General features: G+C 47.8%; 1 protein-coding gene across 22 annotated transcripts in view; it reads left to right on the top strand.

Annotated features, from left to right (window-relative positions):
* Positions 1–15,631, top strand: part of DYSF (dysferlin) — a 192,066-nt gene that overhangs the window by 164,493 nt on the left and 11,942 nt on the right. For all 22 annotated transcript variants that reach the window (XM_081156856.1, XM_081156863.1, XM_081156854.1 and 19 more), the window contains 9 exons: positions 3,293–3,421; positions 3,741–3,896; positions 5,666–5,757; positions 8,117–8,287; positions 8,969–9,111; positions 11,119–11,258; positions 12,417–12,505; positions 12,760–12,855; positions 13,255–13,396. In XM_081156856.1, the coding sequence (XP_081012982.1) occupies positions 3,293–3,421; positions 3,741–3,896; positions 5,666–5,757; positions 8,117–8,287; positions 8,969–9,111; positions 11,119–11,258; positions 12,417–12,505; positions 12,760–12,855; positions 13,255–13,396 (1,158 nt within the window). The remainder of the gene's footprint in view (positions 1–3,292; positions 3,422–3,740; positions 3,897–5,665; positions 5,758–8,116; positions 8,288–8,968; positions 9,112–11,118; positions 11,259–12,416; positions 12,506–12,759; positions 12,856–13,254; positions 13,397–15,631) is intronic.

Below are 15,631 nucleotides of genomic sequence, written 5' to 3' on the forward strand. Positions count from 1 at the left end.
TCAGTGAAATAAAAGAATACTTGAATATACATTTTAAAAAGTCCACTTTGTGTCAGGAAAAATTGACCCAGATTGGTCAATCCTGAGACATATCCAAGTATATGTTATTGGACTTCAGAGATAAAGAATGTTTTGGAGTAGTCATGCGTCTTTCCTTCCAAAAATATTAAGTCATTTAAAATAGAAGTAAATCAAGCTGGTTTCAGTTTCTCCACAATAACATTTATTACCCAAGGACAATAAAGCACCATCTATTGAGCATCAAGGAAAGAAAGAGTGGCGGAGGATTTGTATTCAGCCAAGCTGCCTTTGAAGCACAAAGGCTACGGACACCCAGGGGTGCATATTCATGAACAGGTAATATGGTTCCCATGAGCCTGTCCCGAATTCCTAGGGAATGAACTTTAGCCAAATAGGAGGTAACTGGGAAAACCACAATAAAAGGATTGGTTGTGATCATGTTTTACCTTCGATCAAAAATCAAAAGAAATAAAAGGGCTAGGGTAACAGGACAGAATATAAATATATATACTGAAACTGGAGAAGTGATAAAACTGACAAAATTTAGGTGGAGAAGGAGAAAAGGTGATGTGATACAAAGTAATGGCACTGATTGCCATATTATAGAACAAATAGTGTTGACAGATATTATTTAAAATTGGCCAGTCAAATAACAGGAGGATAAGCATATTATAAGCAAAAAGTACAGGAGTAAATATTAAGGAAGATAATATTGTCTAATACTGGGTGATGGAGAAGGCAGGAGATAAAATTTGATTAATTTATAATTGCTATAGTAGGGAATTTATAAATATTGTATTGTCCCTAAAGACATAGATGAGTAAGAGTATTATTAGTATATATAAATTTATAATAATATTAGAATATAAACTCAGGTCATCCTAGATATCAGAAGAAACACACACACACACACACACACACACCCCTACCCCAACACCAAAAAACAAACAACAACAAAAAAACAGACCATGCAGGAAAAGGTTAAACAAAAATCTATGAAACTAGAAAACTATAAATATATAACTACATAAAAATAAGTCTAAAAGCAAACTAAACATATCTGTCCTATCAATACATGCCATATCAATCACTTATTAATAACAATTTAAATCAGATCTCAAAACAAAATCTAACTCTAAAATGGAGAGATTCATAAAGGCCAAAAATAAAAAATGGTGAAAATGTGTGTCTGGCAAGTGCAAGTAAAAAGAAAGCAGAAGTCACAATCTTCCGTCTTCATATTAGACGAGAGTGTATTCAAGTTCCTCAAAGTAAGTGAGACGATGAATGGCACTTTACTATGCTAAATGGGGCAAGTCTAAGAGATGATCGTTTTGAGAGTATCTATGCGCTAACACAACACCAGTATTTACACCACAGAAATTATAGGAGATACAAGAAGAAATGGCAACACTCTGGTAAGTAGGGGGAGATTTTAATTCTCTCAATTCATGTCAGGTCAAGGGGACAAAAATGTGAGAGGATATAGAAAACCAGCATAATTGTTAACTTGATTAAACCCTGTAGCCTGAAAATAGAGACTACACAATTATATAAATTGACCATGTGATAGGCCATGAAGAAAACCTTAATAAATTTCAAAAAGTGGCAATCCTACTGACAATGATTTTTTATTATAATACCATAAAATTAAAACTTAACAAGATCAAAAGCCCCAAAAGACTCTTCAGTGTAGAAAAAAATTTTAAAACCCTCTTTTTTTTTTTTAAGCAATTCTTGGTGAAGAAGAAAATGCAAACCAAAATTGCAGAATATTTGGGAAACGAAAAAATGCTTCACATTAGAATTTATTGGTTATAGCTAAAGCAGTGTTCAGAGGAAGTTTATAGCTTAAAAACTTATGTAAACTAAAAAGAAAGAATGAAAGCTAATGAAGCATCTGGCTCTTGGATCAAATAATAAAGTAAAACTATGATTATGGAATGCCAAGAAAATGAAAATGAAAACATTATACAGAGAAAACAAGTGAGGCAATGCCAAGGCAGTAGGAAGCAGAGGCAATTTCAGAGCAGTAAGTGCTTTTCTTATCAGAAGAGAGGGAGCAAAGTAAACAAAGCTTCGAGTGAAGGAGTTAGAATTAAAAAAACACTTCAAAACCACAGGAAAAAATAATAATAAAAAGAAAATCAGAATTGAACTAGAATAGAGAAAATCGTAGAATTGACAAATTAAAAAAACTGGTCCTTTGATTGGAATGAGTCAAGTATATAAATGGAGCAAAAAAGAAAAAGTTCAAAATGATACATGTCAAATGTTAACCAAATTAGTTGTTATTTTATGGAAATCAGAATACAAGGCAATAATATTATGTTTATATTTGCTTGTATTTTATAATTTTTAATAATGAAACTACATCACTTGCATAATGAATTCTTTCTTGGAAAAGACAGAAGTTGAGTTAGACCTAAATGAGAAATAGTATTTAGCAATACGAGAAAGGAACTTAACTGAAGTATCTTGTCTGTCAGTTTCAGACAAGAAACAGCTAAGTTGTTGAGTATCACCATTTATTAGGTATATTTTAGCATTTATAATAGAAAACCACTGCTTTGTTTAAATCTAAGCAATTCCAAAATACTGTCCTAACAAATAAAAGTCATTGGCTGTTTGAGAGGAATGAAATAAATACATTGAGTTCACAAATTTAAAGTGCTCAAAAGACATGCTTGGCCCAGGATTTGATTCCACTGCCATTCGGACATCTTGGGCAGTGAGCACTGTGGCTTGACATGCTGACCCCTGCATTTTCCAGAGTTCTGTCTTGATCTTTGAATAAAACATCAGTTAGCTTTTCACATATTTGTTTGACTATGATCTTACTCTCTTAAAAAATGCACCGCCTGTGTACCTGATGACCCTCAGACACCTGGAATACTGCATTAACCAGAAAGCCCTATTCCCCAGGGGCGCTGAATGAATGAATGTCTTCCTCTGACTCCCTTTTCCTGTCCCCCCCCCCCCCCCCGCCATCTTCTCTCTCTTTAATCTCCACTGTTTACATCGTTATTTCTGCCTTCATTCTTCTTTCCCTCTCCTGCCCCTCTTCCTCCTTGGCCCCCTCTCTTGTCTCCATCTCCCTCCTGCCCTCCTCTTTGCCTGTTTCCTCTCATTTGCTTTTGGCCTTTCCCCTCATTTTCTTTGTCTCTTCTCTCCCTTCCTTCACTCGAACACTGTCGTGTTTCCTCTGCCTTTGCTATCCCTCTTCTTTCTCTCTTTCCCTGTCCCCTTCCCTTGTCCCTGCATATGGCAGGTCTATGACACCCAACTGGAGAATGTGGAGGCCTTTGAAGGCCTGTCTGACTTTTGTAACACCTTCAAGCTCTACCGGGGCAAGACTCAGGAGGAGATGGAGGACCCGTCTGTCATTGGGGAATTTAAGGTGAGTCCTTGAGGACAAATTCTTAACCCAGGGAGGCCTCAGACTGAGGGGCAGCAGGAAGTGAGGGAGCAGGGGCAGGGGTACTGTAGTAACATCCATAATGACGGGAGTGCTGATGTTGGTGACCATGTGAGTGATGGAGGTGGTGACAGTGATGGTGATGCTGCTGATGCAGAATCTGATGGTGGTGATGGGCTGGCATTGGGCTTGGTGATCTCAGTGGTGATGACTCTGGCAGAGATGAAAGTCATGGTTATAGTGGTGATTGTGTTGGTGACAATGATGATAAAAGTAAAACCTGACTCCTCCTCCTTTTCAGGGTCTTTTCAAAATTTACCCCCTCCCAGAAGACCCAGCCATCCCCATGCCCCCAAGACAGTTCCACCAGCTGGCTGCCCAGGGGCCCCAGGAGTGCCTGGTCCGCATCTATATCATTCGAGCGTTTGGCCTGCAGCCCAAGGACCCCAATGGGAAGGTAACCTTTCCAGAGCTCTCACCTCCACCCAGAGGTACAAAGGGGCTGTAGAATCTGCACACAGCTCTGCCCTAGGAAGTTCACAACAATCCAGGGAAACCCGACAAATATACAAAACTGAGATGTGGCTGGATGGAGTTCTGTCAAGGGCCAAGTGCTCTAGGAGTTCAGAATAGGCCAAAGTTAGTACATGACATTTGAATAATGGGGAAGACTTCTTGAAGGAATAGAATTCTTAAGGATTGATAGAGTTTTGATAGGCTGGGAGGGAGAAGAAAATGGTATTTTGGGAGCATCAAAAACCTCAGCAAAAGTTTGCCAGAAGACTTCTTACTGTATGTTTAGCACAAGGATGAGGCATAAGGATAGGCGACTAGACTGAAGGTGGAGGCTGGGACTGGACTTGGAAAGACTTTCCATGGTGGGGGAGAGAGAGCAGTGGAACAGGATCACTAACCCTGCCCTGCCATGATGCAGCCTGAGGCCAAAAGAAAAATAGGTAATACTGATCCTTTGTTTAAACTTTTGATATTTTGTTGATCATGGGCTATTGACATTGATTTTAATTTTTTTTTTTTTTATATTTCTTTATTGATTTCAGAGAGAGGAAGGGAGAAGGAGAGAGAGATAGAAACATCAATGATGAGTCATTGATCGGCTGCCTCCTGCACGTCCCCTACTGGGGGTGGAGCCGCAACCTGGGCATGTGCCCTGACTGGGAATTGAACCAAGATCTCCTGGATCATTAGTCAATGCTCAATCACTGAGCCACGCTGGCTGGGCTGATTTTAATTTTTAAAATATTGCTTTAAAATATTGTTTATCTTGATTACTTGATTACTGATCCCTTCAATTTTGTGCCTGAGGCAAGTACCTCATTGCCTCACTCTAGTCCTGACCCTGAGTAAAAGGGGGAAACTTGAAGGAGGGCAGGAGTCTGGAGTTATGGGGAGATGGTTGGGGGAGAGGCAGAGTAAAGCTGGAAAGAGAGAGAAAGAGGAAAGAGAAGAGGCAGGGGTGGGAGAGATTGGAGTTCAGAGGTATGAGGCTAAGGTCCTCCCCTATCCCCTTAGATAGGTACATGCCTAGCATGTGTCCTTGAAGTTGTGGGTAAAGGCCTAGTGTCCTACCCTTGGAGCCTTGCTTTTCAAGGCGAGAAGTCTCAGCTGCCGCTGCCCTTCTGGGGGGGTCACAGAACAGAATGGAACCATCTGCAGACCAGGTACCACCAGTGGCCTCCAAGATGTGGTTGTGCCCAATGGTCATTTCATGTACTTCAAGACTTCTTGATGCCAAGAGTGACCCTGAGCACTCTCTGGCTCCAGCTGCTCCTGATGGCTAGTTGAGGGGATGCTGTTGCTTGCAGGAGGCATTCAGGGAAGGCCAGCCAGGGCTGAGTTGGGCTTACAAAGTCTGACTATCTCTCTCCCTTTCCATCTGCTGAAGCAGAGGTGACAGAGACGACCTCAGCTTGGCCCAATCACATATGTCATACAAACTGGCCCCTCCCCCCTTCTCCCAGTGGGAAAGTGGATTGAGGGTATGGAGGACTCAGGTACCCCATGTCCACTGCTGGACTGTGACTAGAAGCCCACTTCAAGGCCAAGTGATGTGGCCTGCAGGATGGGGTCCCTGGCTTGGCAGGATGGCCGGATGACAGCTCCTTGATGGCTGGCCACCTAGTCCCATTGGGAGGCTGAGGACTGAAGAAGCCTCAGAGATGTGTTGGGAAAGTGGTTTCACTAAAATCTTTCTGTCTCCTCCTTCAGTGTGATCCTTACATCAAGATTTCCATAGGGAAGAAATCGATGAGTGACCAGGATAACTATATCCCCTGCACTCTAGAGCCTGTGTTTGGAAAGTAAGTTGGAGACAGCCTGGGTCTTGGGGTGCAGGTGACAGTCTGGATAACCTACAGCCCGGGGCTTCATGTCTAGGGGTGTGTAACCTCAGCTAGTTCCTCATTGTGTGCTAAAGGCTTGAGTCCTGGCAGAAACGCCTAGTTAAACCCGTAAACAATTACCTCAAAGATCAGAAATCTAAATAGAAACCCAGAGCATGCATTTGCTAATTAGTCTCTTTTTATTAGATTAACTTTTCCTTTGGAATAATTTTAAATTTACAGAAAAGTTACAAAGATAGTACAATCTCCTTATAACCTTCACTCAGTTTCCCCCATTACTCTCTCTCCTGGTTGCACCTTTGTCTGTAGTGGATAGACAGAGGAAGGATGCCAACTCAGATAGTAAGATGCTTCTTAAAATCTAAGAGCAAGGAGAGGAAATATCAGTGCCCGTTGCACGGGAGTAGCTCTGAGGTGTTCTGACGTGCTTGCTCTTTGGCTGCGAGCTTATTTAGGCTGGAGAAAGGAGAATCACAGAGGGAGGTTGGCAACTGTCTCTAGCCCTTGTAGGAGGTGGCATGTGGTGTTCTGATATTGTTAAGTGACACATTGAATTCATAAACTGGTATATATAAAGTTAGTTGTGGTCACTTAGCCCTGCAGCAGGGACCCAATCAGCCTGGGCAAGAGCTGATTTGGAAGGTGAAACAGCCTTGGGCAGTGATGAGCCACCACCCAGCTGGAACTGGAGGAAGGGCTGCAGAGAAGATGGGGTGGGAGCTCTGTTTGGTGAGCTCCGGTGGCCAGGATGGGGGCACAGGCTTCTGGTGACCGGGCAGCTGATTGGGCCTGTTGCAGGATGGGGGGTGGAGGTGGGACTCAGGGCGGGTGGGGGAGTGAGTGCAGAAACACACCCCTCCCCTTGCTTCACCATCTTCCCCAAATCATGGCCAAGCTGGTCTGCCTGGGCTTTCAAATCTCCCTCAGGTCACAGCAGAAACTCTTTCTAACCCATGTGTCGAACAAGCACAACTCAAGGGATATAATCAAAACACACTTTGTTTTTGTCTGCCGGTGTCCTGTAAACATTTATTCTGCGGGATTGCCTTCCTCATTCCGAGTGGAAACTGGCAGGCAGGCAGGCAGGCAGGCAACCTTCTGCTCGTGTTTAGACAGTGCACTTTGTCATAAACCCACAGTCTCGAGTTGGTAACCAGATGCCCATTCATGTGTAATTTAAACACCGTGGATGGCTGGAGGGTAGTTGTGCTCCTCCCCCGGCTGGTCCACCGTGGGTATAGCTGTGCACAGCATGTGGATGTGTGTGGACGGCTTTGCTTCTCTGTCTGGTGTCTCTCCCCTCCCCCTCTGGCTAGCCACCAAGGTTCCTGACTTGTGCAGGGCCAGGACTAGGGAACGTGCTAGAGGAGGGGACCCATCTCACTGCCCCTGTCATCCTGGCACCCTCTGGGTGTCATATGTTTGAAGTCGATTTATTTTCTGGTGGGTACTTTCCAGAGAGCCCCCCTGAGTCCTCCCACTGCAGCTCCTGGGATGAGGCAGATACAGCTGGGGCCTCCATCCCCTGGTTCTCAGACGGGCCTCTCCACAGTCTCATTGATGGAGCCCCAGGTCCCGTGGGGCAGGACTCAAAGTGGCTCCAGTCTGGCTTTGTGGTGGCCCAGCCAAGATGGGAGCAGTGCAGCTCCTTCCAGATGGAGCTCCTCTCTCATCTCTGCCACAAGCTCTTTCTCTTCCTTGAGTGAGTGTCATGCCAGGCTTGTGTCTCTCACTTGCAGAGAACTCACTGGGAGAAGGGCCAACACCTCCACATTTGACCCCCTTGGGGGAGGGGGTCTCAGAGCATAGCAGGAGCTCTCTCCAAAGAAATTTCTTCACAAACCCTCTCTCTATCTGACTCCGGAAGTAGGTGTGAAGACCCAAGAGTCCAGAAAGTGGGTCTCAGGCCATCCCCTTGGTGAATTCCCGAGCTCAGGCACCTTGCTCGGAGTTTCACATCTTTTGTCTCCTGGTGGGAACTTCAGTTATAATATTCTGTTTCAATTCATTCGTTCACTCTATGGTCCATCAGATGGTTGCTGTGTGCCCAGCCCAGATTATTTGGGAAAACAACACACACACACACACACACACACACACACACACACACATACACACACACTCGCTCAGACTAGCCCAGTACCAGTAGAGTGCGGTGGGTGCTGTGTATTAAGAACTAACAGAAACCCAAGGAGGAGGGACTGCAGGGCCACTCCTGGGAAGGTAGGAAGAGGCCATGCTACCTTTTTGAGTTCCCACTGTGTCTGATGACATCAAGAAGCTGGCGTTGTCCTGACATCTTCCCTCACCCCTGCAGGATGTTCGAGCTGACCTGCACTCTGCCTCTGGAGAAGGACCTGAAGATCACTCTCTATGACTATGATCTCCTATCCAAGGATGAAAAGATTGGGGAGACAGTCATCGACCTGGAGAACAGGCTGCTGTCCAAGTTTGGGGCTCGTTGTGGGCTCCCACAGACCTACTGTGTGTAGGTGCACAGGGGCAGGCTGCTTCTCTGACAACAACCCCACCCCCTGAATACTGAGCACCTACTGTGTGCCAGCTCTGGGCTAAGCACCTCACAGGTGTTCTCTCACTCAGTCCAACTGGGGTCTTGTCCCGACTCCACAGATAAGGAAACTGAGGCCCGGAGAAGTTATGGCTTATAAGTGGTGGGACTAGGATTTGAACCTGTCTGTCTGACTCTGAGAACCTCACTCTTCATCATGTTGTTCCAATTCAGGTCTCCTTAGGGCCTGTAGAGGGAAAGAGTAAAGGAAGGTTAGGAGAGGAGAGACAGACAGTGGGACACATGGGCCCCAGCTGGACCCTACGGGGATTTGTGTTAGGTGAAGTCATGTGTGGACAGCCTCCGCCTCCTTCCTACCAACTTGGCTCTGTTTGGGTCTGATTCTCTAAATCTGCAAATTAGAAACATCTAAGTTCCAATTCTATGTGTATGTATTTAAACAAGTCCCATTATCTCTGAGCCTCAGTTTCTCTGTCTGTAAAGTGGAGATCCCCAGTCATAATGAACGACCAGATGGGTTGCCCACTATAAAAGTGAAGGGCGGATGACGCTGTGCATGTGGGCACACAGGTCAGTGCATGCCCCCATCCTCAGCAGTGTCCTGGAGCGACTCATCTTTGTCTTATGTTTGGGCTTCAGCACTGGACCGAACCAGTGGAGGGACCAGCTCCGTCCCTCCCAGCTCCTCCACCTCTTCTGCCAGCAGCACAGAGTCAAAGCCCCCGTGTACCAGACAGACCGCGTGATGTTTCAGGATAAAGAATACACCATTGAAGAAATAGGTGAGCTGCCACATGACCCTGAAACCACCGTGGACTCTTCCTCTGCTTCCTTCTCTCCTGTTGGCCCTCTCTTGTCATAAAGGGGCCAACTGGACACAACCCATATAGCGGAGTGTGGTCTGGGATCCTCCAGGGTGGCACAGGTGGGCTAGGGACTTTGGGGATCAGTACTTACCTGTGATACTGCTGTAAAAATAAGAAGTCAAGGTGGAGCCAAGGTCAGAGCTCAGTCCATTGCCAGGTTGGGGCCCATCTGAGGGCAAGATTGGGGTGAGTCTGAAACCATGGTCGGGGGCATGGTTAGGATCAGTCTGTTTCTTGCTTTGGGTAGTCAGACTTTGATTAGAGTTTGGAGTACAGTGCACCTCTGAGAAACAGTTTTCTACCTGAGCTGCACTAGCCTGCCAGCTTGTTCTTGACGGTATGTTCTGAGCCCCGCTCACAGCTCCTCCACCTAAAGCATCCACAGGGCCGGCAGGAAGTCCTGCAGCCCCCACCTTGCCCCTGGGTCTCCTAATGCTCATGCCTGAGAATCCCACTGCATGCTCCTTACATATCGAGGTGCCCACAGGCCTGCATGCCCACCCAGAGCATCCCAGGCTCCCCAGTGGTGTGTGTAGGCCCAGCTGGCCCCTTGCCTTCTTCTGATTTCAGAGAGGTCTGATGTCAGAGCTGGTGCTGAGGTTAGAAAAGGGGGATAGTGGCTTTGACTCCCTCATCCCCAATCCCCTCCTTCTCTTTTGTTTTTCTGGTTGCAGGGTCATGACTGAGTCAGCTCCTCTCCACTAGGCCCTTCCCCTGCCCCCATTCCCTTTTCCTATAGAATGTGCATCAGTTTTAGGAGCCGTCTCATTTCCTTCTGCTAGTCTGTGAGCAGCTTTAGCACAGGGGCCAGGGCTCATGGTCATACATTTGTAGGAAAGAAAAGCCAGAGAGCTAGAGTTGGTGAGGTTTCACATGAGCTTGTTTTTGTAAATAAGACTTGTGAGGCCACAAGTGGTTAATGACCTGCCCAAAGTCACCCAGCCAGTTAGGAGCGGAGCCAGATTCCTGACCCGGTGGCCCTTCTGTGATGACCAATGCTTCCTTAGAGGTACCTATTAAAGGAGACAGGACAGGTTTGATGAATGAACATGTGTGTGTGTGTGCGTGTGTGTGTGTGAACATGAGACTGTGAACATGGGCACACTTGAGTATACATACCTGTGTGTGGGTAGGTATGTAGACCCTCCTACCCCCAGCTCTCATAAGAGCTTCAAGTTCAAGTTGCTGGCTGGTTGGCCAGGCTTGTCAGGATAATAACCATCCCTGACCCCATCCAGCACCAGTCTTGGGCAGGTAGGAGCTGTGCCAGGAAAGCAGGAGTGGGGGAGGGGAAGTATTTATGTCCATCATGAGCCTTTCCAAAGTGAGTGTGTGGTCTCAGCTGCCCTGCTGACCAGCTTACTGACTGCTCTGTGCTTCATTTCTGTCATCTGTATAATGGAGATAACACTAGCACTTACCTTCCAGGGTTATTATAAGGATTGAACCTGTTAATATCTATGAGGAACAGTGCCTGATTCCTGCTTTATAAGTGTTTGCTGTTATTGCTATTATTTTAGCTACTGCTACTAATAGAATAGCTTGCATGAACCAGAGAATAGCACTAAGGACATGTAGATGCCCAATCTGAGAATAGAGGTTGCTGAAGGCTCAGAGTTGGGAGCAATCAGGGAGGGCTTCCTGGAAGGGGTAGGTTTTGGTGGGCAGGCAGGATTTGAATGGGTGGAAAGGAGGAAGAAGAACTTTACAGAAGAGGCTTGGTAGAAATGATGGCAATGGGGAATCTTGATTTTAAGCCTGGAGACTGTGGATGGCGAGGTTTCCCCTGCAGAGAGTGAGATGTGAGACCAGAAGTATGTCTGGGCTGGGGTGAGGCTGCAGGGGTTAGGGGCATTCCTACGTTGCCCTACCATCTCTTTCTTACTCAGCCCCAGCAACTTTTTTGTTTTTTCTCTGCGGCAGAGGCTGGCAGGGTCCCAAACCCACACCTGGGCCCAGTGGAGGAGCGTCTGGCTTTGCATGTCCTCCAGCAGCAGGGCCTGGTCCCTGAGCACGTGGAGTCTCGGCCCCTCTACAGCCCCCTCCAGCCGGACATTGAGCAGGTAGGACATTGACCCTCAGGCCCCAGAGTCCCCAGCCTGAAGCTGGCACCACCCCAAGGACAGCATGGGCATCCCAGAGATACCAGTGGAGATCACAGGGTTTGGCTAGTTCCTCCTTGAGAACTTTTCGCCACAGTCTGAGTGGTCACCACTGTTGGCCTTCTAGGGGACCTCTCGGGCCTGGCCTCCTCTGGCTAACTGCAGCCCCTAGAGCCTGGGAGATGAACCTGAGTTGCCTCCTTCACCCCATGTAGGCTGGACCTCTGACTTCCCATGAATCATTCCAAAGTCTCGCTGTTTCAGCCTGGCCTCAGGGTGCCCTCCCCTGTCATCGGTCAGTAACGTCTCTGATGGCTGGCCCAGTGCCTTGGGGAGTTCAGACAGGGTGACCAGCACCCTATGACAGAGTGGCAGAGCAGCCACAGAGAGCAGTCATCGGGAGGGCAGCAGGGTGAACAGAGGGACAGCAGCCCCAGGGTGGGTGAACCCAGGAAGAAAGAGTTTCAGGCAAAGAAAGGCCAAGGCAACCATGAGGTGCCTTTGAAAGCATGCAGAGGAGACCATCTCTGCTGTTGGGACCTGAGCTCTCTTCCCCTTGGTGTTGTGGCCACCAGCTCTCCAGAGGGACACGACACGTGTTGAAATGTCAGCTCTTGCATTCTCTAGCTCTGTGACCCTGAAGAATTTACTTCAACTCCTGCTCCTTCTTCTATAAGCTGGGGACAGAAATAACACCTGGCTCACAGAGAGAGGGAGCTGAGTGGTATGAGTGGTTTCCTGTCATGGAAATCCTCTGAGCCCCTCTATGATGAAACATGGTCTCTGATTCTCCAGGACTTTGGGTATGCCATTCCCTTGGCCTGAAATGCCCTTCTCCCCTTTCCTGTCTGGCACAGCGAGACTCAGCTCAGATATCACCATCTCTGAGAAGTCTTCCTGGACGCTTGACCCCCAGGCTGTGGGCCATCAGCCTGTGGGCCAGTGGGCTCTCCTTTGCAGTTGGCCCTGTGGTTCCATTTAGGGCACCTTCTGTATGGGGTGGTGAGCCTCTCCATGTCAGGGCCTGGGTTTTCTCTGTCATGTGCCCCAAGAGCAGATGGTCAGTAGATGTTGGTTGAATGAAAAGGGTGGTGAGAGAACAGGGTCCTGTCTCCTCAGGGGAAGCTGCAGATGTGGATCGACCTGTTTCCAAAGGCCCTGGGGCGACCTGGACCTCCTTTCAACATCACCCCACGGAGAGCCAAAAGGTGACTTACCCCAGCCACAGGCTTGGACCTGAGCGTGGTGGTGGGATGGTCCCAGCCAGCTTGGGTAGGACAAGGAGATTGCTCTTGGGCCAGGCTTTGGACCACCTGGGCCACAGGATACCAGTCTCATGGCCAAGGTCCAGCCAGGCAAGCATCAAAGTCTTCTTGGGTGAGCCAGCTTCTTGGCTTCTTAGTCAAGGACCGCCCACCCATTGGTGGGAAATCCATGTGACTTGAATAATTCTTCTCTACAGGTTTTTCCTGCGTTGTATTATCTGGAACACCAAAGACGTGATCCTGGACGACCTCAGCATCACAGGGGAAAAGATGAGCGACATTTATGTGAAAGGGTAGGGAGTCATCCTCCTGCCCACCGACCCCGGCTCCACAGTGGTGCCCCATTGGGAAGGGGGGCTCTGGTGTAGGGAAGGGGGACAAAGAGAAAGGAAGGAGGGTTTTATGGGTGTAGTCTCTGCCTTTGGGAAGTTGTTTCCACACTAAATTTCTTCTTCCACATTAATATTTGGGTTCAACTTACAAGGTTTGAGGATGTCCGTGGAGAGAAAATTTAGAATGTTTACAAGTTTGTGTCTCCATTTGGTACATCATGGAGATTTCTTGAGAATTATTTTTCCTTTATCATTTACCAAGTTCATTTACCTTCTTAATTCCTTGTTTGCCTAAGTTGGGAATACATATTGTGGTGGAAACCTTAATTAGAGATGTTCTCTAAAAATATCTCTGTCTAGTTGGATGGTTGGCTTTGAAGAACACAAACAAAAGACAGATGTGCATTATCGGTCCCTGGGAGGTGAAGGCAACTTTAACTGGAGGTTCATCTTCCCCTTCGACTACCTGCCAGCTGAGCAAGTCTGCACCATCGCCAAGAAGGTGAGTGTTGTTCCTGTCCCAAAGGTGCTAGTTCCTGGGCTTTCTAATGTCAGAGTGATCACACTGCCAGTTACTGGCATGCCATAGTCATCCCCTCGCCACTGCCACCACTGTGGGAACACGCACTGCCATCATTGCAGAATGACCATAACCATTGTCCCCTCACTGCCAGTGTCACCACCACCATTGTTCCCTCACTGCCAGTGTCATCACTACCATGGTCACATCGCTGCCAATGTCACCATTACCATTGTCCCATCACTGCCAATGTCACCACCACCATTGTGCTCTCTTTGCCAGTGTCGCCACCCACATTGTTCCCTCACTGCCGATGCCCCTAGCACCATTGTCACATCACTGCCATTGTCCCATCACTCATGCCATTGCCACAGCATCCACCACTACTCCATTACTGTGCCGCCAAAGCCACCACCACCATCTTCACCATCTTCACTACTCCTTCCACTCTCACCATCACTGGCATTGCCACCGTCCTACAACCACCTCATAACCACCCCACACCAGTGCCACAACCATCATACGTAGCTAAGTGCAAATCCTAAAACCACTGCCTTTATCCAAATCCTAAATAAACGAAGCAGGAGGAAGGGCCATGGGGTCAGGGTGGGAAGAACATTTGTAGGGAAACCCAGTATGGCCATCAACGGGCAGTGGGCCTGACCCTGTAGAGCTTCCCAAGGGGGCCTGCCTAGCGTATGGATCGGGTTGTCCATGGACTGCTACCCAGTTTCCTACATTTCCATGTTTGGTGCCTGTGGTTACTGTCCAAGCTGGACAGTTACTAAGGAGTGACTCTGCCCTTCCAGGCCTGGAAGCCATTGTCCTTCTCACTCCACCTCCCTCCTCTCACCCCAGGCTGAAGGCACCTGGGAGAGCTGTCAGCATCAGCCAGAGGGAGGAATGGATTTAGGACCTCTGTTCTTTGTGCCTCAGCATCTTCTAGTGTAGGTCTCCTCTAGGCTTTACTCCTGAAACAGGAGTAGAGCAGGTGGCCTTCTTCCTGGTGGATCTACACCTGCCCTTAGCGAGCAGACCCAGAGCACAGTGAAGAGGGTGCTGTGGACAGTGAGGGCCTCGCAGCCAGGCTGACTGGAGGTGGAGGGCACCTCTGTTGGAGCTTCTGACCACCCGTGTCCCACCTAGAATCAATTCTGCATTGAGGTGCTCTTCTATTCGGTGTTTTGGTTCTGCCGGTCCTATTACTCCAGAGGTGGCTCAGGGCTTCAAGCTGCAAAGCTTCTCTGACTGCTCTTTCTTTCCTGAGTGGTTGAGGGGCTTACAGAAGGGAAATATATAATGTGCCTCAGCCGACTTGTCTTGTTAATTCTCTTCATTACGTCCCTGTGCATGACCCCTTCCTGACCCAACATATAGGATCGTATGCACTTTAGAGAAACCAGAATGTTTTGTGTAACATTCTGAAACCATCAAACACAAGAAAATATGGGTTAAACAAGGTTAAATGAATTCTTTCACCCAGAGATTGCTGCATAGTGCCTGCCAGAAAGCAGAATTTAGCTACAGCCCTGTGTTCTGTGCAGGCAAGGAAAGCCTAGCCTGTTTGTAGGCTTGATCGTGTTTGCCTTTGCTCGGTGTGTTTGTCTATCACAAGATGTTTCCATAACAAAGCAAATGCTGCGTTTGGTGGGGAGGACTCTGAACCAAGCTAAACACTGTCTCTTTGCTGTGGACAAAGGGGAGTGGGGAGCTAGAAATGAGGAAGGGAGAGCTGAGGAATCCTGCACACCAGCTCCGGTGCTCATCCAGCTCTTAAAGGGGCCAGGCATGGATGGGAAACTGAGGCTGAGAGACACTGATTGGCCTGCTCAAATGAGAGGTGGGGACAAGCCCTTCTTTGTGACAGGTGGAGGTGTCAGCAAGGAGTTGCAAGAAGCAGAGGCTTCTGTATTTTCTACAAAGCAGGAGGAGGAAGAATCTTCTGGCACTGTGGCAGGTGATTAGAGACAAATGAAAGAGGCTGGAAGTAGCTATTGTGCTGAGTGAGGGAGAGAGAAGGGGAGAGAGAGGGAGAAAGGGAGCGGGAGAGGGAAAGAGATCAAGTTCATTGCTGGTACACAGAAGGGTTACCTGGAAGTTCTGAGGGCTGCTGGTTAAGAATTTGAGGTGGCTCCATTCTGGCCATGATGGGGCTTCATCTCTCAATTACAAGCACCAGCAAGGAAGGAGTTGGGCTGACCCCCGGTGGCATCGCCT

This window comes from Miniopterus schreibersii (genome assembly GCF_964146895.1).
Source record: "Miniopterus schreibersii genome assembly, chromosome: 13".
Lineage (NCBI taxonomy): Eukaryota > Metazoa > Chordata > Mammalia > Chiroptera > Miniopteridae > Miniopterus > Miniopterus schreibersii.